General features: G+C 46.3%; 3 protein-coding genes across 3 annotated transcripts in view; 1 reads left to right on the forward strand and 2 right to left on the reverse strand.

Annotated features, from left to right (window-relative positions):
* Positions 1-11,943, reverse strand: part of FRS3 (fibroblast growth factor receptor substrate 3) — a 25,278-nt gene extending 13,335 nt beyond the window's left edge. The window contains exons 1-3 of the mRNA XM_084853145.1: positions 11,858-11,943; positions 11,348-11,436; positions 10,268-10,454 (exon numbers count right to left, since the gene is read on the reverse strand). Of these exons, the coding sequence (XP_084709271.1) occupies positions 10,268-10,454; positions 11,348-11,413 (253 nt within the window). The 5' untranslated portion in view covers positions 11,414-11,436; positions 11,858-11,943. The remainder of the gene's footprint in view (positions 1-10,267; positions 10,455-11,347; positions 11,437-11,857) is intronic.
* LOC146348446 (uncharacterized) lies at positions 11,923-24,266 on the reverse strand. The gene is made up of 4 exons (XM_084851668.1): positions 24,251-24,266; positions 20,276-20,630; positions 14,112-14,205; positions 11,923-11,996 (listed from the first exon to the last, which is right to left on the reverse strand). The coding sequence occupies exons 1-4, from the start codon at positions 24,264-24,266 to the stop codon at positions 11,964-11,966; spliced, it is 498 nt and encodes a 165-aa protein (XP_084707794.1). The 3' UTR covers positions 11,923-11,963.
* Positions 19,652-24,844, forward strand: part of PRICKLE4 (prickle planar cell polarity protein 4) — a 51,130-nt gene continuing 45,937 nt past the window's right edge. Inside the window, exon 1 of the mRNA XM_084853144.1 lies at positions 19,652-20,220. The gene's annotated coding sequence lies outside the window, so the exon portion shown is untranslated. The remainder of the gene's footprint in view (positions 20,221-24,844) is intronic.

Genomic DNA, 24,844 nt, shown 5'->3' on the forward strand with positions numbered 1-24,844 from the left:
ATAAATGCCTGGGTTGAGAAGGCATCTAGTCTTATGAGATCTATGTATCTATTACTTATTCACTTACTTTATACCAGGGTTGGGCAACTTGTGGCCTCCAGGTGTTTTGTCCTACAACTTCCATCAGCCCTAGCCAACATAGCCAATGGTGAGTGATCATGGAAGCTGTAGGCCAAAACAGCTGTAGGGCCACAACAGCTGTAGGGCCACAAGTTGCCCACCCGCTTTATATCCTGCCTTTGGTCTTCAAGGTCGCTTATAGCACAATGCCCCTAAATCAATTAAAATACTAAGATAGTAAGCAACAATAATACCAGTAGCATAAAAAATAATCAGGTTAACCGAAGACTTTTAAAAACAGATGTGTTTCCACTACCTAAAGGCTAAGAGCAAGAGGGCCAGACAGGCTTCCTTGGGAACGGAGCTCCAGAGGCATTGGAAAAGTCCTGCTCCTTGGCAACACTAATCTAACTTCTGCATGTTACTAGGGCCTCCTGAAATGATGTAAGTACAACATTTGCAGGCAGGGCAGGCAAAATGGTGCTCCCTCAGGTATACCTAGACCCAGGCCATTTAGGACTATCAGTGGCAAAACCTACGATGGTTCGTGAATTATGAATCCCAGGGGAAGGAGCCTGGGGAAGGAGGACCAGCCAGCAGCTGCACCGGGTGATCCTGAGCCTGAGCCTGCTTCTGCCCCCGCCCACAGGTACTTAAGGCGGGGCTGCCAGAGGCTGCTCGGGAAGGAGCCTGGGGAAGGAGGACCAGCCAGCAGCTGCACCGGGTGATCCTGAGCCTGAGCCTGCTTCTGCCCCTGCCCACAGGTACTTAAGGCGGGGCTGCCAGAGGCTGCTCGGGAAGGAGCCTGGGGAAGGAGGACCAGCCAGCAGCTGCACCGGGTGATCCTGAGCCTGAGCCTGCTTCTGCCCCCGCCCACAGGTACTTAAGGCGGGGCTGCCAGAGGCTGCTCGGGAAGGAGCCTGGGGAAGGAGGACCAGCCAGCAGCTGCACCGGGTGATCCTGAGCCTGAGCCTGCTTCTGCCCCCGCCCACAGGTACTTAAGGCGGGGCTGCCAGAGGCAGCGCCTCGGCATCGCGCCAAGTGCGACGCTAAGTGCGCACTTAGCGTCGCACTTGGAGTCGCAAGATCTACCCACCTGCCTCTCCAGAGACACCAGCAGCCACAACACCAGCAGCAAATAGCAGCAGCAGCAGAGGGCAGCAGCTTTAAAGACCAGGGGAAGGGGCAAACGTGGACTATCTGCTCCTTCTTAGCTGCTGTTCTCTTTTATCTTTTTTATATTCTTTTAAACTATTGTATATTTTATATCTTAATATTTTAATATGTGCCTGGGAGGACTATTGGACAACTCAGGGGGTGGGGGAGGTGCCACCATAACTGTGGTCACGGGCAGGGGGAGGTATGGCGTTGGGGGATTAACAGGCCAGCTGAGGAGAAGAGGAGCTAGACACCTTACAGCTGTCCCCTCTTCTGGTTCTTCCCCCAACCTGATGGTTCCTGGCAGCCTTACCAGTCTGCCCTCGGGTCTGGTGGTGCTGCTGCTGAATGCCAGGTCGGCCCAAAATAAGACCTCCCTCATCCATGATTTGATTGTGGATGAGGGGGCTGACCTGGCATGTATTACTGAGACCTGGGTGGGGGAACTGGGAGGGGTCACTCTCCCCCAGCTGTGCCCTCCTGGGTACTCAGTGCAGCACCAACACCAACTTGAGGGTCGGGGAGGGGGGGTTGCCGTGGTCTATAGGAATTCAATCTCCCTCTCCAGGCTTCCTGCTCATTCGAGTGCAGATCTTGAGTGTCTGTACCTTGTGTTGGGTACCCGGGACAGATTAGGGATTCTGTTGGTGTACCGCCCACCCCACTGCCCATCAGACTCCCTGCCTGAGCTGACGGAGGTGGTCTCGGACTTGGTGTTGAGGACCCCCAGGATGATGGGCCTGGGGGATCTCAACTTCCATGCCGAGGCCGCTGTATCCGGGGCGGCTCAGGACTTCATGGCCGCCATGACGACCATGGGGCTGTCCCAACATGTCATCGGCCCAACGCATATAAAAGGACACATGCTTGATCTGGTTTTCTCGACTGGGCAGGAGGATGGTGATCTGAAAGTAGAGGAATTGACATCTGTCCCTTTGTCATGGTCAGATCACTTCCTGCTGAGGTTTAGACTTCTGGCGGCCTTTCCCCTCTGCAAGGGTGGGGGACCTATTAAAATGGTCCGCCCCCGGAGATTAATGGATTCCGATGGATTCCAGAGGGCTCTGGGGGGTTTTCCTGCTGGTATGGCTGGTGCTCCTGTCGAAGCCCAGGTCGCTCTGTGGAATGCAGAGATGACTCGGGCGGTTGACACGATCGCACCCAAGCGCCCTCTCCCTCTGAGCAGAGCCCGGCCAGCTCCTTGGTATACACCTGAGCTGAGGGCAATGAAGCAAGAGGGGAGACGGCTAGAACGCAGGTGGAGGAAAACTTGTGCTGAGTCTGACCGAACACAGGTAAGAGCCCACTATCGAGCCTACTCTGTGGCGGTGAGGGTGGCAAAGAGGCAGTTCTTTTCCACCAGCATTGCATCTTCTCAGTGTCGCCCGGCGGAGCTTTTCCGAGTGGTTCGCGGCCTGTTACATTCTGGGCCAGGGAGAGAGACGGTGGAACCCTCGGTAGCACGCTGTGACGAGTTTGCGCGGCACTTTGAGGATAAAGTCGCTCAGATTCGTCATGAATTGGACACCACGATTAATGCAGTTCCATTGGTAGAGGCGTTCAGAGCACCGTCTGGTCCAGTTTTATTGGATGAGTTTCAGTTACTGAGGCCTGAGGATGCGGACAAGGTGCTTGGCCAAGTCCGATCGACCACTTGTGTGCTTGATCCTTGCCCTTCATGGCTTATTAAATCAAACAAGGAGGGGTTGTCCGGCTGGGTCCAGGAGGTTGTAAATTCCTCCTTGAGAGAGGGAGTGGTGCCTGCCGCTTTAAAAGAGGCAGTAATTAGACCACTCCTGAAAAAGCCTAACCTGGACCCAGAGGATGTTAACAATTATAGGCCAGTGGCCAACATCCCCTTCCTGGGCAAGGTGCTTGAGCGGGTGGTTGTAGGACAGCTCCAGGCACTCTTGAATGAAACGGATTATCTAGGTCCATTTCAATCGGGCTTCAGGCCTGGTTTTGGAACGGAAACTGCCTTGGTCGCCCTGTGGGATGACCTCTGCCGGGAGAGGGACAGGGGGAGTGCGACCCTGTTGATTCTCCTGGACCTCTCAGCGGCTTTCGATACCATCGACCATGGTATCCTTCTGAATAGGTTGTCTGGGTTGGGAGTTGGAGGCACTGCACTACAGTGGTTCCGCTCCTACTTGGATGGCCGATTCCAGAAGGTGGTCCTGGGGGATTATTGCTCTGTGCCATGGCAATTGTGCCATGGGGTTCCACAGGGCTCTATTCTATCCCCCATGCTGTTTAACATCTACATGAAACCGCTGGGGGAGGTTATCCGGAGGTGTGGGCTGAGGTGCCATCAATATGCGGATGACACCCAGCTCTACCTCTCTTTCTCATCAAAACCAGGTGAGGCAGTGGCTGTTCTGAACCAGTGCCTGGGCATGGTAATGGACTGGATGAGGGCTAATAAACTGAAACTCAATCCAGACAAGACGGAGGTACTGTTAGTGGGTGGTTCGTCTGCCCGGCTAGGTGATATTCAACCTGTTCTGGAGGGGGTTGCACTCCCCCTAAAGGATCAGGTTCATAGTTTGGGGGTGCTCTTGGATCCAGAACTGTCACTTGAGGCACAGGTGAACTTAGTGGCACGGAGCACTTTTTATCAGCTTAGGCTGGTATACCAACTACGCCCTTATCTGGACAGAGATAGCCTAGCTACAGTTATCCATGCTCTGATAACTTCTCGTCTGGATTACTGCAATGCGTTATACGTGGGGCTGCCTTTGAAAATGGTCCGGAAACTTCAGCTGGTCCAAAATAGGGCAGCAAGATTGTTAACAGGGACCGGCCTGCGAGCTCATATTACGCCAGTACTTTTCCAGCTGCAGTGGCTGCCAGTCCATTTCCGGGCCCGATTCAAAGTGCTGGTGTTAACATTCAAAGCCCTTAACGGCTTGGGGCCAGGTTACCTGAAGGATCGCCTCCTCCCATATGTGCCTGCCCGGACCTTAAGATCATCATCAGCGGCCCTTCTCCGTGAGCCCCTGCCAAAGGAAGTGAGGTGGGTGGCTACTAGGAGGAGGGCTTTTTCTGTTGTGGCACCCCGGCTCTGGAATGAGCTCCCTAGTGAGGTTCGCCTGGAGCCTACATTGTACTCTTTTCGGCGCCAGGTGAAGACCTTTTTATTTTCCCAGGCATTTTAGCTTTCTAAATTTTTATCTTTGCTGTTTTAAATCTGTATTTTAAACTCCTGTACTGCTGCTAGGTTTTATTGTGGTTGTATTGTTATATTGTGGTTTTAATGTTCTATATATTTTAAATTGTTTTATTGTGTGTTGTTTGGTTTTAGTTTTTGTGAACCGCCCAGAGAGCTTCGGCTATTGGGCGGTATAGAAATGAAATAAATAAATAAATAAATAAATTATGGTTGAACTGAACACACAAAAGCTGGGAGATCATTTTTTCAACCATAATGCTGGCCCCCTTTCAAACCACTACGTGCCTTGAGCAAAAGGACCAGCACACATGTGACAAGTGACAAAGGGCAGGAGCCCACTGGAATGCACACATCACTGTTGAGCTACAGGGCTCTGGGACCTATCAGTCAACAGCCCGAGTGCTCAGACCTGTGAGCACTGACTGACTGTGAGCTCAGACTGACTTGCATGCCAAGTCAGAGTTGCCCCTTGTTTCAGATTAAACATCTCTGGGTGGTGGCTTCTGCAGCCTTCTCTGTACCTGAAGATCAAGCTACCTTGTCCTGCAGCAGTGAAGGGGGTATCAGCCTGAGTGCTGGCTAGCAGAGAGGAAGTTGGCATACACAGAGAAAGCCAGCAACCAGCAGTACAAGGGATAACTGTTTGGCCCCCCATTAGGCTGCACCACCACAGCAGGGGTTAACAGCCCCTATAGCCTATACCTCTTGTCCCTCTCCCTGTTTCTCCCAGCTCTCCCAATCTTATGTTTTTAAGACATGTCCTTGGTTCTCCCCTCCTGCTTTGTTCCTGCCTCCCCACAAGCATTGCATCACAGATGTAAGAGCACAAAGGGATGTGGAAACTATTATGTTTATCAACACTGGATTTGTAAGAGAAGATTTCCCCACATTTAGCCCGTTTCTATATTTTACATGTCATCTGGAGTGTACAGTGGCTATGCAAACTGGCAGGCTAAAAGTCTGGGGGCAGGGAAGTTGGGCACAAGTGCTGGTCAGAAAAAGTCTGTGGTGGGCAGGAGTGAAGTTGTGAAGAGTTCACAGCTTCCCAGCTCTTTCCAGTATCTGACTACCAGTACGCCAGAAGTGGCAGAAGGACACATCTGCTGTGGCTCACCCTGGAATACCAGGCACAATTCAGAAAGCTGGAGAAGCTAAAAAGTCTGGGAGAAGGGAAATTGGGCACAAGTGGTAGTCAAAGAAGAACGTCTGTCACTGGCAACCGAAGACCTTTCAGAAGCCTTGTCTGTGACTAATATGTTTTCCAGTATCATCAGATTATCATACTGATTAAAACCTGCCTGGTGGCTCTTTCCATCACCTCTTCATGCAAAGCACCATGCAACAGCAGTCTATTATTTCTTAGCCACAAACAGAATGTATGCATCTTTTAAATGTGTTGGTAGTCACCTGCATACAGATAAGAGGTTGTCATTACATACTAGCCAGCACCCATCTGCTTGCTTGTACCAAGTGACATAGTGACCAGATGTGGCTGTTTGCCCAAGACGAAATTCAACTGCCAGTGTGGTAAACAATGTGCCTGGGGTGGGGGTCTGGAGGTGGGGGCTCCAGGTTGGGGACAGTGGTTTGGGGAGGAGCTCATGCCTGGGTCTGCTGGGTGGGGGCTCAGTCTAGGGACGGGTGTTCAGGGTCGGGACTCATGCCAGGGGTGGTTATCAGGGGTGGGTGCTTGTGCCGGGGCTCAAGGCTGGGGGAGCAGTTGGAGGGGCGGTTTGGGGGGCTCCGTACCTAGGTCTCTTGATTGGGAGCTCATGCCTGAGTCTGCACAGTGGGGCCTCAGGAGGGTGATGTCTGGGGTGGGGGCTCAGGAGCATGGGGCAGGTACCCCAGTATCGGAGTGACAGTTGATGGAGTTTTGTTGCAGAAGGTTGTGCCTGGCTTCTGACCCCCTGGCTCCACCCCCAAGCATCACCCCCCTGAGTGCTCACAACACAGACCCAGGCATGAGCTCCCCCAACTGCTCTCCAAACCACCACCCCCTAACCTGAAGCCCCCACCCCCACCCTGAGCCCCCATCCATAGACACTCACCTCCGACATGAGCTTTCACCTCCAATCCCCCACCCCAGACACTGGCTTCCAGACACCCACACCTGACAAACCCCCTCCGATCCCTTACCCCTGAGCCCCCCCCCCCCTCCACAGGCATCACCTCCTTAGACCCCACCCTGAAGACCCAAGCATGAAGCTCCCATACCACCCTTCCAGCCTGGAGCCCACCCCCCAACCCACTCCCACATCCATTCCGCACGCACCAGCCCCCAGCATGAGCCCCCTGACTTCCACACCTCCTGCACTTCCTATTGCAGCCTTTTTTAAAACACACTGACTTTGGTAAACAAAATATGCAAATCAACCACCATTCTGCAGGGGCAGGGCACAGCTGCTTCAACTCCTTCTCCCTGCCTTAAATCTTGATTGACTGACCTGGACCAAGCTGCTCTGCCATGGGGCTCCAGAGGGCACCTTTAAATCCTCCCCCTCCGGCTGTATGCCACAGCTCAGCGCAAACCTTCCAAAGCCTCCAACCAACTTCCCTCGATACAAACAAATGGGTTTTTGTGGGGAAGCTCATATCTTCCCCAGTCCTTGACCGATCTTGCTGAATTTCAACCTCACTGCCAGTTAGCCCATTCTCTCCCAGCCTGGCAAATTTGGAGGCCTTCCATCCACTGCACAACAGGCAGTTGGTCATGCCTTTTTTACTCTTTTTTCTTGCATTTTCACACTCAATTTTTTTTCTATCATAGCCTATGCACTAGAGGAACTCCCAACAGACCTGCATCTCAAAGGGCACTAAATTCCGTCCATGAGGCGCTACATGGGCAGCTCATCCTTTTCCCCCTATAACATCCCATAATAAGCTTTGTAATGCACCAACCCTGCCTAATATGTAGGCAAATTACGTAGATATCTATGTGCAAACTTTGGGGCAGACTGGACAAGAGGGGGCTTAGCTATGCCCCCCAAACTGACTTTTTGCCCCTATGGAAAAAATGCACAAAATGGTGTTCCCAACCATAACCAGTTATAACAATAAGCAACTATCAGACCCTGGAATTTTGCATAATTTCCTCTGCAGATAGCTATTTCCAGCCACTGAGTCAGACAGAAAAGGGAAGGTTGTAGTCTGACCTGTTTGTTGCACCACTGTGGCCAAGAAGAAATACATTTTGCTATTACTCATATGTTATTGGGTCTCTTCCTTCCAAAAAGGTTTTTAAGCAAATAAATAACTGAAACCTAATTTTTTCAATAATTCCATCCGTACTCCTATCCACCCATACTTCCCTTATCCCAGTCAAAAAGTTGGAGACAGAGAAGGAAAGGAAAAGAAGAAGAAAGGAGAGGGGAAGAGAGAAAATTAACATGGCTGTTATTGCTGGTATTGCTTGGTAAATCACGGTGCATGTTTTAAAATGCTCACACCAAGGCTTAATAACCCCACCCAAAACAAGAGTAAGCCATAAGAGCAGGGATAAGGCACAAAGAGCACAACAGGCCATTTTTCATTTCATTTGCCAGCTAAATTTTGGGGCATGATCATTCCATGCAAATAATGGAAGTCTTTTCATTGACTAACATAAACTGAAACTAGTATATGAATGGGAAGGATAGTACCTCATTTTATTCAACTGCAGCACCTACCCCTCCTCCCATAAATATTTCTATCAATTGCCTGACCATGCTGAGCTAACCAATTGGACACTGGCATGCACAAACACGCACAAAAAAACCATAGCAACGAGGACAAGAGCATGGCAACGACAGCTGCTATTCTGAAGAAAAATGTTCTTGGTTTATTATAATAATAATAATAAGAAAAACCCACACCCACCCCCAGTCCATTTCTGTCTTATCTTCCCCAGTATAAAAGGAATGATCACTCAAGTAAGATAAGTTTTAAAAAACAAAGTCCCAAGGGAAATAAAGAAAAGAGGGAAAAGATAGATGAGTCAAAGAACACTCACGTAAACTTGTGTAGAGACAGCTGAAAAATAGCAGGGCCTATGGCCACTGAATATGAAACCTATCTTTCTACCTACATTAGGGACCCAGTGTACTTTGTGATTGATTGCTATGTTGCAGGCAATGCAGACACAAATTGCTATCACAGACCAATGCTGACACTGAGCAAATCATGGCTTGCAAACTGAGAGTCAGCCAGATCCCACTGCATGATCCCACCTCCTTCCTTCCCTTCCCCCACATATAAAGCATGATATCACATTGTATCCTCGCTAATGCATATCATAGTTAATGCAAACCATGATTCCTTTGCAAAGAAGAGATCATGGTTAAATGGGAAGCTGGTTTGCACAAGTAATACAAAACCACTTAAGTAACACATATCTCAACAGATCCTTGTTTGTGGTTTTCAGGATCTATGAAGGAATTTAAAAGCAAAGTTAATTATGTCCCGTCACATGGAAAACTCTCCCCATTAATTTCCATTACTTGATGAGGGTAGTGGGCTGTAGCATACATCTGGAAAGAGCATACAATGTTGTGTAACATGGACACCTATGATCCTGCCTTGCCCTAGCAGCATGGCACAAATGTGTTCAGGTCTCTCAATGTGTCAGGTTGGGGGGAAGTGTAACTAACCATTAGTATAACAATTCTTCTGAAAGCTAGTATGCCATGATGAACTGTGGCGCTGTGGGCAGGTGAAAGTTTGATATCCTGGTTTGTTAACTCATTTTGAGTTAACTATCTAAACTATCTTTTCAAAGATCACAATTAATGCGAACGTGTGGTTTGTTATAAAGTGAAAATGGAAGCTTTCACTGTCCTCCTTTTATGCACAAAGAAGGAGAAAGGGAGAGGAGCATGAGAGCTTGCGGTAGTTCAGTCACGATTACCTAAAACATGCTTTAGGTGATCATCTGAACCAGGCCTGATTTCCAGAAGATTCAGGAAAAAACATAATTAGTTTATGAAATTCACTGTTATAGGATGCAGTGGTGATCACTGGCTTGCATGGCTTCAACAATGGATTAAATAAAATGCATGGAAAATATATCCATTAGTGGCTATCAAGGATGATAGCTAAAAACTGAACCTCTTGTTCAAAGGAACGATGTTTCTGAAAACCAGATGCTAAACACAAACAAGGGATGATTATCCAAAACATGTTTTGTTTGCTAGCCTCCCAGGAACATCTGGCTAGCCACTGATAGAGACAACGTGCTAAATGGATCTTTGGTCTGATCCAGCAAGGCAGTTTTTATGTTCTTATGATATGGTGTCAAGTTACTCTAATACTAACTGCCTGTCCCACTTTTATCCATCCCAGATCTGCTGAATTTAAAAATCTCATACAGTCCATTTCTGTAATAGGATCAATTCAAAAAGTAATATCATAACCGCTACCATACTACTGACAGTATAACTGGAAAATCTGAGTGATCTCGCAGTTTACCACAGAAGAGATCCCAATGTCATGCATGAGTCTTAGTGCAGCCACAGATGTCCAAAGTGGAGAATAAGGCTATCAATGGCTACTAGTCATTATGGCAATATATTACTAGAAGTATGACTCTGAATACTAGTTGATGAGGAATGTATGTGGAACAGTGTTGTTGCACTGTTGTCCTGCTTGTGGGCATCTGGTTGGCTACTGTGGGGACAGAATGCTGGACTAGACCAGCCTTTGGTCTGATCCAGCAGGGCTTTTCTTATGTTCTAAAGATAGCATTAAGCTGAACGCAGTAACGTAGGACAGAATTGTTGCTATACAGGAACCAGATTTACTATATGCCATGAGGAGAGAAATCATTTGTTATCTTAACTTCACAGCCTTCTGCAGCAAGAAAATTTTGGGGACATTGCCCCTGGTGCGAAGTTCACATACCCTGTCCAGTCAGGCAGCGACGCCCACTCTCAAAGGAGAAGAGGTTGGAGTCATAGCCATAGCGACGCAAACAAAGGTATGGCCACCGAACAGCATCACGTTTGTGCGTGTGCAAAACAAGCTCCCTCTGAGTCAACTCCATAATCCCTGAGCCCAGCTCGTTGCCCTCATCATCAACATTTGTCACCTGTAGGAACACCAAAAAATGCTGTCAGGAGCTCCAGGCATTATGCCAAAGAGCACATTAGTAGGAAGAGGAGGCACTATATAAAATCATACGCTGTTGGGTTGTGTTTGTTTAGGAAAGTACACAGGCCCAGCAATCTCTCCTTGACACAATCATTTTTGTGTTTGTATGAGGGTGATATCTTTTAAAGGAAGGCTACACTGCCAGGAGAATATATCAGTTTAATAAACCTTGGGGGCTGCTAGCCCAGTCCACAGAAAGGCCTCAGGGAATGACTTTCTATACTGGTAGAGGGGTTTTTCACATACATCCCAAGGGACTCCCAGCATATGCATTTACTAGTACTAATGGCTGTATTTGTACTTTGGAGATATCCACATTGCAAGCTCACCCAAGACTCACTCCCCAACATCACACAAGCTGCCTAATAGCTACAATGACCTAGTGGACCAAAACTGAACAACTCACTTCATGAGAAATTGCAAGATCCAGTTGGACAATACTTCTATTAAGATCAACCAAAATATCACAAAACAGAGAGCAAGCATTCCCATTCTCCAGAACTTTGAATCAGGCTGGATTTTTCTTATGAACCAACATTACCCCCTTTGCTTTTAATCACCCCATAAGAGGCAACCCAGTTTCTTCTCTTACTTGGAAGCTGAATCACATAGCTTCGATGCTACTACCACAGAAACACACACAGGACAGGGACATTTCCAAACATAAGAGGCAGCAACACCAAGCTCAAGAAAAACAACAGCAGCAATTGCGATAGTCTTCTCCATAAAAATGGTTGCTCTCAACTACTTTAATGGCAAAACATATGCCTTAATTTACTCTGACTAATGCTAGTGGCAGAACACTTATAGAAGATAAATACAGGAAGTTACCTTAAATTTGGTGGGGTGGTTGTCTGGCACCCTGTCTCTGCATGGGCAGCTACAGCAACTCCCCATGATGTCAACACATCGGGCAAGTCCTAGAACATAAGGAAAAATAAACACTTTGAAGCTTGCAAAACAAAACACAAGCCATCTCCTTTCAGCAAAACCTTGTAAACATTCCAGAATTTACATTTCTTCAATGGTTGCGTGTGGGAGCTGGGGAAAGGAGGCAAAGTGAGCAACAGTACAGACTGGCTGTGAGGGAATTTGTATAGCAAGTGTGACTATTTTCAATCTGAGTAATGCTCATATTCCATCAACATGGAGGAAGACAATAAAAGGACAACTGTGGCTGAACAAAAGCACGATACAACAATTTTGGGACAATTTAATTGCCTGCACTATCTGGGATTACTCAATGAGGGTATTTACATCACGCCTTAGGGGGATTTCAGAGATGAAGCATTTAGGGGGAAGAGAAATGTATGGATTCTTCATGCCTTGCTTAATCCTTACCCAGCCATGGCCATTAGTAGCTTTTTAAGGGGAAGGGAGGAATTCCCACTTTTTTCCTCACAGCCCTCTGCTGGGTGTCATGGTAAGCAGGATGTCAAGAAGTCACCTACAGCTTCATAGGAACTGTGCCATCTTTCACCTAATATGAAGAATAGTCAAGAGAAAGAGAATGAATATAAAAAGAATGCCATATTTGATATCAGACAGGCCTCTCTTTACACTTCCACAGGCCAAACTTCTTTTTTTGTCATCATCCTTTCCTTAAGGGGTTCACCTCCTATTTCCTGTATCAGAAATGTTTGTTATCAAACATACAAGTTTATCTTTGTGAAAATGAGGGACAGAAATTTACCTTAAAATGAAAGATTGGATTCCCAAGAGCAGAATTTTAATGTTTTACAGTGTTCTAGACTAATTTGGTTTCCACTTTGATCCTCTGCACAAAGGCAGGAAAAGAACTGCCTTTGAAAAATAACCAAGGTATCCAGAGTCACTTTTATGCAGGGATGGGATACCAGGCAATTTACTATTATTTGACTGATGTTAAACATTATCAAATACTCCATGAAAGACAAGAATGCCATTGTGTAGATGGCACCATGGTGTCATCTGATAGCAAAGGCAGGAGTGAGGGTTCCTTGTTCCTTCCCCTGCAGGAGTCACGCTTCACTCATACATCATTTAAGAACAGACACCCTGCCCTCACTATAGCCATAAGTGCATTCAAGAACTGACTTTTGTCTTTCAGAGTTACTAAATGGATTTTATTTTATTTTTTTAATTGTTTGGGCTATCCCTGGAGTTTTGAAATAAAAGCCAAGAAATGTTTGATTTTTTGGATATTTTTTAAAATTAGCATTCCTCTCTTTTTCTTTGTTGCTACTAACAAATGAATTCTTTAAACAAAATTATTATTTGACCATATCTGACTAGTTAAATGAGAAATAACATTAACAAAAGAGTCCCTAAACAACTTAAAACACATTTTTCTTGTGCTGGATTTGGAGACAGATCTGTGCAAAAACTGAAACATTCAATTACTATTTTAAAAGGCACTTAGCCATGAAAGTGGCTGTTTGTTCTCTGTTTAGCTATTTAGGCTGCAATCCTTATCTGAGAGTAAGCCCCAGTGAACTCAATGGGACTTATTTCTGCTTAAATATGTATAGACTTGTGCTGTTACAGCCCGAGACATGATTTTATTTATATGCATGGTTGGAACTATTGTCAGCAAAACTGAGAGAAATATAGCTGCTGCCGAATACCTTACATAGAAAATGGCCCACCCCCATACCCCAAATCACCGATTGATATTTTTCATCGAGTATCTTCATTTATTGTTTATTTTGCTATATTTATTTTATTGTGTAATTTTACATTGTTCAAGCTGTTTTGTAAAACATTGACTTAAAAAGTGGAGGAAATACATTAAATAAATAGCTTTGGTCCACTGTTGGTAAAATATGTTAGTAGTTTGCCTGAGGATCAGATCACACAAGCTCTTGAACAACCTTGCATAAAGCAGTGGTTTTCAAACGGTGTTTTGTGGAACCCTGGGGTTGCTTCAGAAACTTATCAGGAGTGGTTCAATGAGAAGACTAGCTAATGGCAGACAAACTTCTTTGAAAGACAGCTTGCCCACTATTACTGATTTTCCTTAGCAATGTACAGCCTCAGAGGCGTACTGGGGGTGTTTTAGGGCACGCTCTCAGTTCACATAGGGTAACTGGAAAGCTTAACAGGCTTCCCATGTGGCCCTTGTGAACAGAATCTATGCCCTATAATGTTCCCCAGAATACTTGGCAGGGGTTCCTTGGCAGAGAAGTTCCACAAGCTACAAAGTATCCCAATTATATCTGAGTTAAGAAATACACAGACAGACTAGTGTGGGATTTAGTGGGTAATAAAACAAATGAGCAATAGGATTGCAATGAAGTAAATTAGTAAAAGTGAGGAAATTAAGACAGGCAAATTTAGCCATCTTCAATAGATAATAATACATTTGAGATCTAAAGAGGATCTTAAGACCATTTAGCTGTTTATCAGCCGTAGTTTTAAAATCTCCTAATGCTCTAGATTCCAGAAATTCCTGTAGCAATTTGTTCCACTATCTGGCCATGACTGAAAATTCTTAGTACTCTCAGTAAACAGATTGATTCTAACAGCTTTAAAATGGAAACCTAAGTAAAAAGCCTATTGCTTTCTGAGTTCTCAACAGGAATAGTGTCCACCCTTCAATCCTCTGGAAGCTCACCTGTCTTCCATGTTTTTGTTGGCTGTTTTTCCTGCTGCCTCCGGCTTGGCTGTAAATTACACTTCCTTCGCACAGGCCTGAAGTGCCAAACATTCTGTAACCAATTAACACACAGCAAACATCACTACTGTATTTTACAGAGGAGCCCTTCAAGTTACACACTTAATGTGACTCAGAAAATTTCACAATGGCAGCGTGCACCGAAGTATAGCAAGTGCAGCTCAGTGTTCATCTAGAATGGAAGAGGATCAAGTGGAATTGTGACATACTAATGACATTTCAAACAAAATATTAGCAACCTTTTGGGATAGATTTAGTTGAATGATCTCTAAAAACGTCAAGTGCTGTTGCATAACAATTGAAATATGACAAAAGGTATCAACATGTATTTTTAATTTAAACTTCTACAGTGCTTCCACACAAGATGTTTACAGATTATTTGGTACTATAAATCTGTTCTGCTGACCACTGCCATAGGATCAACACAGGAAAAAGCTAATGCTGCACCAAAACAGTGACAATAGCTCTTAACCTATGCCACAGGAAGTACCTCCATGATGAACTTCCTGTTTCTCTATTATTTTGTTAATATGTGGTAGCTTGCCCCAATCCTGAAAGCCCACTGTAAATTTTTTTTTAAATTTTACAAGGAATATCAATTCAAACCAAGCTAACTAATAAACAGGTTTTCACAACTCATGTGTTGTTCTTTACTTAAGGAACATTCATTACCTATCCTAGGGCTGATAGATCATTAAGGGTGCAATCCTATGGGGATAGTCAGCTGCCTCCGAACTCAGAGGCAGCCATCTATCCAATGCAGAGCAGGCAGAGCACAGAGGAGAAGATCCCTGCATTTGCGGCTAGTGGCTGCCAAGACACATCGGAGCGAGGGGAGGCTGGATGGCACATAAGAAGCATCGTAACGGCGCTTCCGCAGTCCCTTTCCTGCCCTCAGGAACGCCCCCTTTTCACCCACTCTGCACTGCTCTTACAAGCATGGAGCCAGGAACAAACCACGCTACCTACGAGGCAGCAAGGAGGGGTCAGGGAGTCAGGTTTCTGGGAACCAAGCGTCTTGGGTGGCCCTGCTATGCCGTGCAGGGCCACCCAAGACGGACAGGTCATGGCAGAGAGTTCTGACAAAATGTGGTCCACTGGAGAAGGAAATGGCAACCCACTCCAGTATTCTTGCCAAGAAATCCCCATGGAATGTATCACAAGGCTAAACGATATGACGCCAGAAGATGAGCCCCTCAGGTCGGAAGGTGTCCAATATACTACTGGGGAAGAGCAGAGGGTATTTCCAAGTAGCGCCAGAAAGAGTGAAGCGGCTGGGCCAAAGCCGAAAGAACACTCAGCTGTGGATGTGTCTGGTGGTGAAAAGAAAATCCGATGCTGTAAAGAACAATATTGTTTAGGAACCTGGAATGTAAGATCAATGAATCAAGGTAAGCTGGAGGTGGTCAAACATGAGATGGCAAGATTGAACATCGACATCTTGGGCATCAGCGAACTAAAATGGACAAGCATGGGCGAATTTAATTCAAGTGACCATTATATCTACTACTGTGGGCAAGAATCCCTTAGAAGAAATGGGAGTAGCACTCATAGTCAATAAAAGGGTGGGAAAAGCAGTACTGGGGTACAATCTCAAAAACGATCGACTGTTCTCAGTAAGAATCCAAGGCAAACCATTCAACATCACAGTAATTCAAGTCTATGCCCCAACCACTGAGGCCGAAGAAGCTGAGGTTGACTGGTTCTATGAAGACCTACAACACCTTCTAGAACTAACACCAAAAAAAGATGTCCTCTTCATCATACGGGATTGGAATGCCAAAGAAGGAAGTCAAGAAATAACCAAGCATGGCCTTGGTGTACAAAATGAAGCAAGACAAAGGCTAATAAAGTTTTGCCAAGAGAACACGCTGATCACAGCAAACACTCTTTTCCAACAGCACAAGAGACGACTCTACACATGGACATCACCAGATGGTCAATATCGAAATCAGATTGATTATGTCCTTTGCAGCCAAAGATGGAGACGCTCTATACAGTCAGTAGAAACAAGACCTAGAGCTGACTGTGGCTCAGATCATAAGCTTCTTGTTGCAAAATTTCGGCTTAAATTGAAGAACGTAGGGAAAGCCACTAAACCATTCAGGTATGACCTAAATCATATCCCTGATGAATATACAGTGGAGGTGACGAATAGATTTCAGGGATTAGACCTGATAGACAGAGTGCCTGAGGAACTATGGACGGAGGTCCGTAACATTGTTCAGGAGGCAGCAACGAAATCCATCCCAAAGAAAAAGAAATGCAAGAAAGCAAAGGGGCTGTCTGATGAGGCTTTACAAGTAGCTGAGGAAAGAAGGGAAGCGAAAAGCAAGGGAGAAAGGGGAAGATATATCCAACTGAATGCAGAGTTCCAGAGAATAGCAAGGAGAGACAAGAAGGCCTTCTTAAATGAACAATGCAAAGAAATTGAGGAAAACAATAGAATGGGAAAGACTAGAGATCAAGAAAATCGGAGATCTCAAGGGAACATTTTGTGCAAAGACAGGCATGATAAAGGACAAAGAAGGCAGGGACTTACAGAAGCAGATGAGATTAAGAAGAGGTGGAAAGAATACACAGAAGAACTATACAGGAAAGATCTTAATGTCCCTGATAGCCATGAGAGTGCAGTCACTGCACTTGAGCCGGACATCCTAGAGAGTGAAGTCAAGTGGGCCTTAGGAAGCATTACTAACAACAAAGCTAGCGGAGATGACAGTATTCCAGCTGAGCTATTTAAAATCCTAAAAGATGATGCTGTTAAAGTGCTGCACTCAATATGCCAACAAATTTGGAACACTCAACAGTGGCCACAAGACTGGAAAAGGTCAGTTTACATTCCAATTCCAAAGAAGGGCAATGCCAAAGTGTGTTCAAACTACCGTACAATTGCGCTCATTTCACATGCCAGCAAGGTTATGCTCAAAATCCTACAAGCTAGGCTTCAGCAGTATGTGAACCGAGAACTACCGGAAGTACAAGCTGGGTTTCGAAGAGGCAGAGGAACTAGAGATCAAATCGCCAACATTCGCTGGATTTATTTATTTATTTATTGCATTTATACCCCGCCTTTTTTCCTCTTGCAAGGAATCCAAGGCGGCTTACATTATCCTCCTCCTCTCCATTTTATCCTCACAACAACCACCCTGTGAGGTGGGTTGGGCTGAGAGTGTGTGACTGGCCCAAAGTCACCCAGTGAGCTTCCATGGCTGAGTGGAGACTAGAACCCGGATCTCCCAGCTCCTAGTCCAACACTCTTGCCACTACACCACACTGGCTCATGGAGAAAGCAAGAGAATTCCAGAAAAACGTCTATTTCTGCTTCATTGACTACACTAAAGCCTTTGATTGTGTGGATCACAACAAACTATGGCAAATTCTTAAAGAGATGGGAGTACCAGACCACCTTACCTGTCTCCTGAGAAACCTGTACAAGGGTCAAGAAGCAACAGTAGGAACCAGACATGGAACAACCGATTGGTTCAAAATTGGGAAAGGAGTACGACAAGGCTGTATATTGTCGCCCTGCTTATTTAACTTATATGCAGAATACATCATGAGAAACGCCAGGTTGGATGAATCACAGGTTGGAATTAAGATTGCCGGAAGAATTATCAACAACCTCAGATATGCAGACGATGCCACCCTAATGGCAGAAAGGGAAGAGGATCTAAAGAGCCTCTTGTTGAGGGTGAAAGTGGAGAGTGCAAAAGCTGGTTTGAAACTCAACATTAAAAAAACGAAGAGAAAAGTCACAGGAAAAGACCCTGATGCTGGGAAAGACTGAAGGCAAAAGGAGAAGGGGACAGCAGAGGATAAGATGGCTAGATAGCATCACCGATGCAATGAATATGAACTTGAGCACACTCCGGGAGGGAACGGAGGACAGGAAGGCCTGGCATGCTATGGTCCATGGGGTCACGAAGAGTTGGACATGACTTAAGGACTGAACAGCAACAACAACAACAAGCTATCCTTCTCAATTAATATGGAACAGCTCGGTCCCAATCTTGTGAGGTCTGAAAAGGGCTTACTACTTGATAAATATTTTTTTAAACCACATTTGAGCAGTTGAGCTGAAAAAATATGGTGCAATTAACTAGTTCCAAAGCAAATAATGGTCCTGTATTTAAGAACAAATGATTTTCTGGCTTCACAAATGCCCCAGATAAGCTAAATGCCCAGTTAAGCAATCAATAACTTGGGTTCATTTTCTAATGCCTGAATAACATTATATATATATATATATATATTACTTATTGTATATCATCTTATCCTATTCAAGGCAGAAAACAAATATTTTTTAAAAATAAAATAAAAACACAAAGTGAAATATTTACTTGTAAGAACATCTAAAATATACGTAGGTACTGTACATAGATAAAAAGTACATAGATCTCTGCTTGTCAGCTAAATTGTCCCCAAACTTGAAAAATACATATACAGCCATAACCCTAAAATATTTTCTGCCATTTTTTACTTAGTGCCAGTTGACAATCTCTACCACTTCCACCCAGTCATTCCAAGGGAACCTCCACCACAAGCCCCTCCTCCATCATTCTCCTTTCTCTCACAAAAGAGCCATCCCAGTAATTCAGACTTCTCCAACCTGGTGCCTTCCAGATGTGTTAGGACTAAAACTTCCATCATCCCCAACACATCTGGAGGGCACCAGGTTGGGGTAAGCTGTCCTAATTGATGCCTGCTCCTTTGCCCCTCTTAACACAAGGGAGCTTATTCCCACAACCTCTTCTTAATTGCGAAATGAAAAGACACTTGCATACAGTGTTATCAGGGTTTCATAATATAAAACTAAATGCCATTCAGTATATGAACCAGAGCATAGATTAGTGGTCTCTAACCATTCAATTAATTAAGAACGTTGACTGTTGGCAACCCACTATCTAATTCTAAGCTCTAAAGCTGGAGTTAACACCCTCTGTCACACTTAAACGTTTGTGGTTGCATCACCTCCACAACCAGGAGTGCAAAAATCCCATGACCACTTAAAAAGTTTTGCACCCAAGAATTTAAAATATGCTTCTAGCTCTATCTGGGTGACCAGCCAGATGGGCAATTAATAAATTAAATAAATAAATAAATAAATATGCAGACGTAGTTTCTAAAAACCGATGTTGGCTCTCAGAAATTTAAAATATTTTTGTTAGCTCTGATCCACTGGCCCCTTTGACAATTTAGAAGTTGCTATCACAGGTTCTCTAGAAGCATGTTGCTCTATACAATCAACAGGAACCTTTCTGAATGCATCCTGACCTCCACAGAATAACCAGAGATCTGGAAGAGTGAATTAACTAAGCAAAGCTATTCAGTGTGTAGCAATTTGCTATGGACCAAGAATAAAGAAAAATGCAGAACATCCTAAATATTGCCCTATCTTGGGGGAGGTAAAACCTGTTCCTACCAGACAAGAAGAAGTGCCCTCCAACTCACACAACACATTATAACTGGAACTATGTGACATGATCTTCAGTGTTTAGTCTAGAAAATTAACCCATCCTCAGAACGTGTTTGTTGCTAGAGTAAGAGACTGGAAACCTCACAGGGAGTTGAGGCTGGTGTAGTAGTACCATGACCTCTGATGAAGTAATAAGAAGAGAACCATCTTTAAAAAAAACGAAGGAAGGAAATCATGGTGGATGATTAAGTGATGAGGATGATTGAGAGGCGGCCCCTGTGAGGTTGCAGGTGAGGACAGGAGAAAAGTGAATGCGGGATGTGCCACCGTACGATGGTGGGGGGAGAGAGAGAAATCGCTTGAAACGGGTCGGAGCCTAATAACTGGGTGATAAGAATAACAGTGATGAACCCCGGACTATACAGAGGACGAGGGAGGGCTGCTGTCCTGAAGGATGGAGACAAGACACACCGGGCCGGGAGAAGGAGGGCGGGCGCCGCAGAGGCTTGTGAGAGGAAGCGCGGGAGGCCGGCTGGGATTGGGGCCGCCTGTCTGGGGCTGAGGAGGAGGCCGAGGAACGCTGGAGGCGGCCGCGGAAGGGTGACCGGGGACCCCCGGGCGAGGGTTAAGGTAAGCGCCACGGCTTGGGGATACCGCGCAGGGCGGGCCTGAGGGGGTTCAGTACCTGCGGCGCTGTCCAGGCGCTGCGGGAGCCGAAAGGGACGGGAGAAGCCGCCTCTCCGCCGCCGTCCCTTCTCCCCAAGTCCAGCTCGGGCCGGGGACGCCGGGAGCAGCGAGTACACGGACGCAGCCTAGAGCGTCGCTCGCCGGCAGGAGGACCCGGGCCCAGGGCGCGCGCGGATGGGGGCAATCACCAGCATAGACTTTATCGGCGAGACTGATGACTCCATTGTCTGCCGACGGGACTTCCTGGTTTCTTTCGACGCCATTTTCTCCCCTGCCTCCTACGGGCAAAAGCGACAGCTGCCCGTAGGAAGACCGCGGGGAAATCCAGGGATTTAGCGTTCCCGTGGTTGTGTCTGCCCTCCCCACCCCCGTAAAAGGTGGGACAAAAGACAGGAGTTCGTGTTGTTTCTAAGTCAGGTCTGGTTTTGTGTGGGGGAAAATTCATTAAGGAAAACACACACGTTTAAGCATTTTAAAAAATTGCCACGCGTTGCAAATAGAGGTAGAGTTACCCCGATATTGCAGATTAGCAGGCCGTGGCTGAGAGTTACAGAGCAGTCCTATACATGTCTGCTCAGAAGTAACTTCCACTGATTTCAATGGGCCTTGCTCTTGGGTAAGTGGGTATAAGGATTGCAGCCTAAGGGCGAAATCCTACGTGCGGTCTAAAAGCCGGAACAGGATGGAACGGCCCCTTTATTCTGAAAACACACGCACGCCATGCCAAACACTATGGCGTGTGTTAGACACACCTGAGAACACTATTTTAGGATAAACGCTTGAAAACTTATTATTAACCCCATTAATGTCTAGAACATATCCGGAACAGGACGGAATAGCCTGGAACAGCCGCTTCCAAATGAGCCAAATCAACCAAATTCACCAGCCGCACATAATTTCATGGGACTGCTGCAATACGCTACAAAACTTCCACAAAAACCGTGTTCAAGTACCCAATGTGGACAATAGTCTACATTATTGAAAACTGGTCCAGAATAGCCACTTCGAAGTGAGCCAAATATCTCCTCTCAGTCTTCTCAAGGCTAAATATTACCTGTTCCTTCCGTCTTTCCTTGTAGGACTTAGTTTCTAGTCTCCTGATCATCTTTGTTGCCCTTCTCTGTACTCATTCCAATTTATCTAAATCAAGTGTAGTGTCCAGTCCTAGACACAGTATCCAAGGTCCATTGATGCAACATAAAATTGCTTTTGCCCTTGTTGCAGAGCATTTGATACTCCTAGATTGTCAAAGCTTCTCCCCCGCTTGCTCTTGAACATCAGCCTCTGAGGACTCTTCAATTTCAGATTGCCTCTCATTGCAAGGGCTGCCTTCCTGGGCCCAATACCTCCCTGCAGTCCTAAAAGAGATGGCTCAGACTGCCTGGGCATCCCAGTAGTTGCTCTCCCATTGTGGTTTCTGTACCCACTTCTCCCCTGTGCCCCATTGATCTGCCCCATAAGGACACCATTTCTTTTGCTGGTTCAGCATGCAATGGGGCAGAAAGAGGTCTTATTGGTGGGAAATCCCCCACGTACCCACTGGGCAAAATGCAGAGACTAGTGAAAAAGGCTACGTCACATCAAACTGGAAGCCCCTATGGCTTACTCTAATGTGACAGGTGGTTAGCTCTGCTCCTACAAAATGTCTGACCTCATCCCCGGATGTCCCATCTGCCCTGAAAGGAGGGATCACTGGATGGGGGCATGTGACATCTCTACAAACTCATCATGCCCTCATGGACCAGTAGCATGAGGGTGTAGACCCCTGCCATACATGTGGGGGACTGGAAATGACCACATGGGGTCATTTCCAACCCCATGCTCAGATGTCCTATCCTGGAAGGAGGGATCACCTGATGAGGTCATTTGACCTGTTTACAAACTCATCATGCTACCTCTTCCCCTTCAGCTGCAATAGCATGAGGAGTTCGTAGAGGGGTCACATGATCCCATGAGGTAAACCCTCCATCCAGGGCAGGACTTCTGGATCTGGGATTTCCAGGGATGGGGTTGGAAATGATCCAGTGTTTGCTACCTTGCCCTGTGTTTGATGCTCTGTTCTACTGACCCTTGGACTCCTTCGTGACTCTGCTTCTGGACTGTGTAATGTATGTGACAGCCCGACTGTGCTTTCACCTCTGACTGCTATGTCAACGACTCCTGCCTTAGCCCGAGCTCCTGCATCTGTTTCCAGTCCCCCACATGTATGGCAGGAGCTAAACTGACAAATTCATAGAGGAGTCACATGACCACCATCAGGTGATGCCAGGACAGGACTTCCAGAGGTGGGACTTCCAGGGATGAGATGGGACTTCTGGCAGTTGTGGGGCTAAACCACCTGTCACATTTGAATAGGGGTAGGGCTTAGAGTTTGATGTGAGGTAGCCATTTCAATACTCACTTGACCTTGGTGCTCCGTCTCCCGTTACAGGCTCACCAAATTCCAAGTAAAAGCACCTTTCTTTGTGCCACATGGGGATAGAATGGAGGGAGGAGGATGAAGATGTTCCCATGAACTGGATGAAAGGAGGGGCATTTGCTTTGAAAGCTTCCCATGAAGATTCAGGAATGGAGGTGTCCAGGGCTTGACATGGGACCCAAGTGAAAAGGTCTGCACAAAGCATTGAGTTCTTTAGCTGTTTGAAAGTGCTCAAGATTGCAGTGATCAGTCCAAATTGTTACAGGATACTGTGCTCCCTCAAAATAATGGCACCAGGCTTTGAAGGCTACTTTGAGAGCCAGTAGCTCCTTCTCCCAAATGGTATAGTTGCATTGTGGCGAGGTCAGGAAGAAAGATAGCAATTGGCCATCATACAAATCCAAAAAGAAACAACAGTCAAAAATTCCAGCTCTAAAGGTGCTGAACTCTATCCTCAAAATAGGTTCAACACCTTGGATAGCTCCTTTAGAGTTCTGGCTGGTTCTGACTGAAACCTGGAATGGATGCACAGGCCCACCAAAATCGGAGCCACCAGCCTCCACTGGATGAACTCTTTCCTGGTGGCCATTTCTGCGATCCAAAATAGCCTCCCACAAGCTGCTTCCCCCTCCCCTGCAAAATTCCCCTACCCCCCCCTCACCATGGATGGGAAAGTGGCAGGGGTTGGGGTCTTGATTACAAAAACGGCCTACTGGAAAAGGTTAATCAGCTCCTTCCACAGCGCTGCTGTTGTGAACAACATCAAGATAATCTCCACACCAGGCTAAAATCCCGCATTTAAAATGGGGCTTTCTGCTTCCGTTTTAAATGCAAGATCACAACAGACTCCCTTTACATGCGCTTCCTTCCCTGCTCCTTTCCCCCCTCCTTTTCCCCCTTATCTGAGTCTTCCATATGTTTCATTGTACAGCTGCTAGATGGTGCTGTGGTCGAGCTCCTGTTCTTGTGGCTTTTCCTCTTTTCAAGATGGAACTCAAGTGGAACTCAAATGCTGTAATTTATCTCTGATCTTTTAAAAAAATTGAATAAAGGTCATTTAGTGCGAGAGATGCCCTGGAGGTTGACTACATCATCTAACAGACCTGCAAACTTCCATGAATAACCAATCTCAATAGCAGGATAAAAGCTCCATGTGGAGAAGCCCCAAGCCTACACACACACACACACACACACACACACACCTTTTCTGGAGTGGGCAACTTGTGACCTGCAGATGTTGTTGGACTACAACTCCCATCATCCCTCACCATTCACTATGCTAGCTAGGGCTAATGGGAAATGCGGTCCAACAACATCTGGGGGGCCACAAGTTGCCCACGCCTACCCTAAATTAACCTGTTGTGTGTATTGGAGCCTCATGGTTGTTCAAGAGTACTCTGATATGCTGCAAGGACAGTTATACCACCACCTCCTCTTCCTTGCACCTGGTCACTAGTTTCTGTCTGTGGCTATATTGGGTTTCCAGGAAAAATAAATGCCCCCTCAAAACACACTTCAGGTTGTAGCAGGCAAAGGTAATTCTAGTTCCATTACCCCCATCTAACTCCATGTCAACCACCCAAGGCCAGCAGGAGGGCTTCATTGAATGCAGGCACCTTGTGTTCCACTCAGCTTTCCCCAACCTGGTGCCTTCCAGATGCATTGGACTGCAACTCTCATAATTCCCAGCCAGCATGGCTGCTTCACTGACTTGCATGCAGGCCCCTAATGTTTCTGTCCTTCGCACAGCCCAGAGCTCCAAATCAAACCGGGAGGTGGTCACTGTGCATGACTCAGTTCTAGCTCAGTCACCAGGGGTAGCTGCAGCCTCTCAAGAACATGGTGGAGCTGAGCGGGGGCTGCTGCACCACTTGCCGGAGGGCTTGTCCATACTGCACATGAACGATGGCCGTCACTAATAGCTCTAGGTTTCACACCTCACCTTGCTCAGTATGTTGTGCATAATTTTCCGAATGCAGGGCTTAATTTGAGCAGGGATCAGCTGTGGAACCTGTCTTTGCATGCCAAAATTCAACACTGGGATAGAACAAGCTGTAATGAACTATCTTTGAGCATGTGAAAAGTGCCTTCCAAGCACGAGTTAGGTAGGAATGGGTGGCCCCTAAATATGTCCTCCTCCCCCAACGT

The sequence above is a fragment of the Heloderma suspectum genome, chromosome 4 (genome assembly GCF_057233095.1).
Source record: "Heloderma suspectum isolate Gila_16-S chromosome 4, 16-S_ref, whole genome shotgun sequence".
NCBI classification, from domain to species: domain Eukaryota; kingdom Metazoa; phylum Chordata; class Lepidosauria; order Squamata; family Helodermatidae; genus Heloderma; species Heloderma suspectum.

Excerpts from the sequence above, each read along its gene's own strand:
- LOC146348446 (XM_084851668.1), bottom strand. Across the intron at positions 14,206-20,275 it reads GCGCCTGGACAGCGCCGCAG|AATGTTTGGCACTTCAGGCC; the intron begins GTACTGAACCCC and ends AATTGGTTACAG. Across the intron at positions 11,997-14,111 it reads AACAAAAACATGGAAGACAG|GTGAAAGATGGCACAGTTCC; the intron begins GTGAGCTTCCAG and ends TCTTCATATTAG.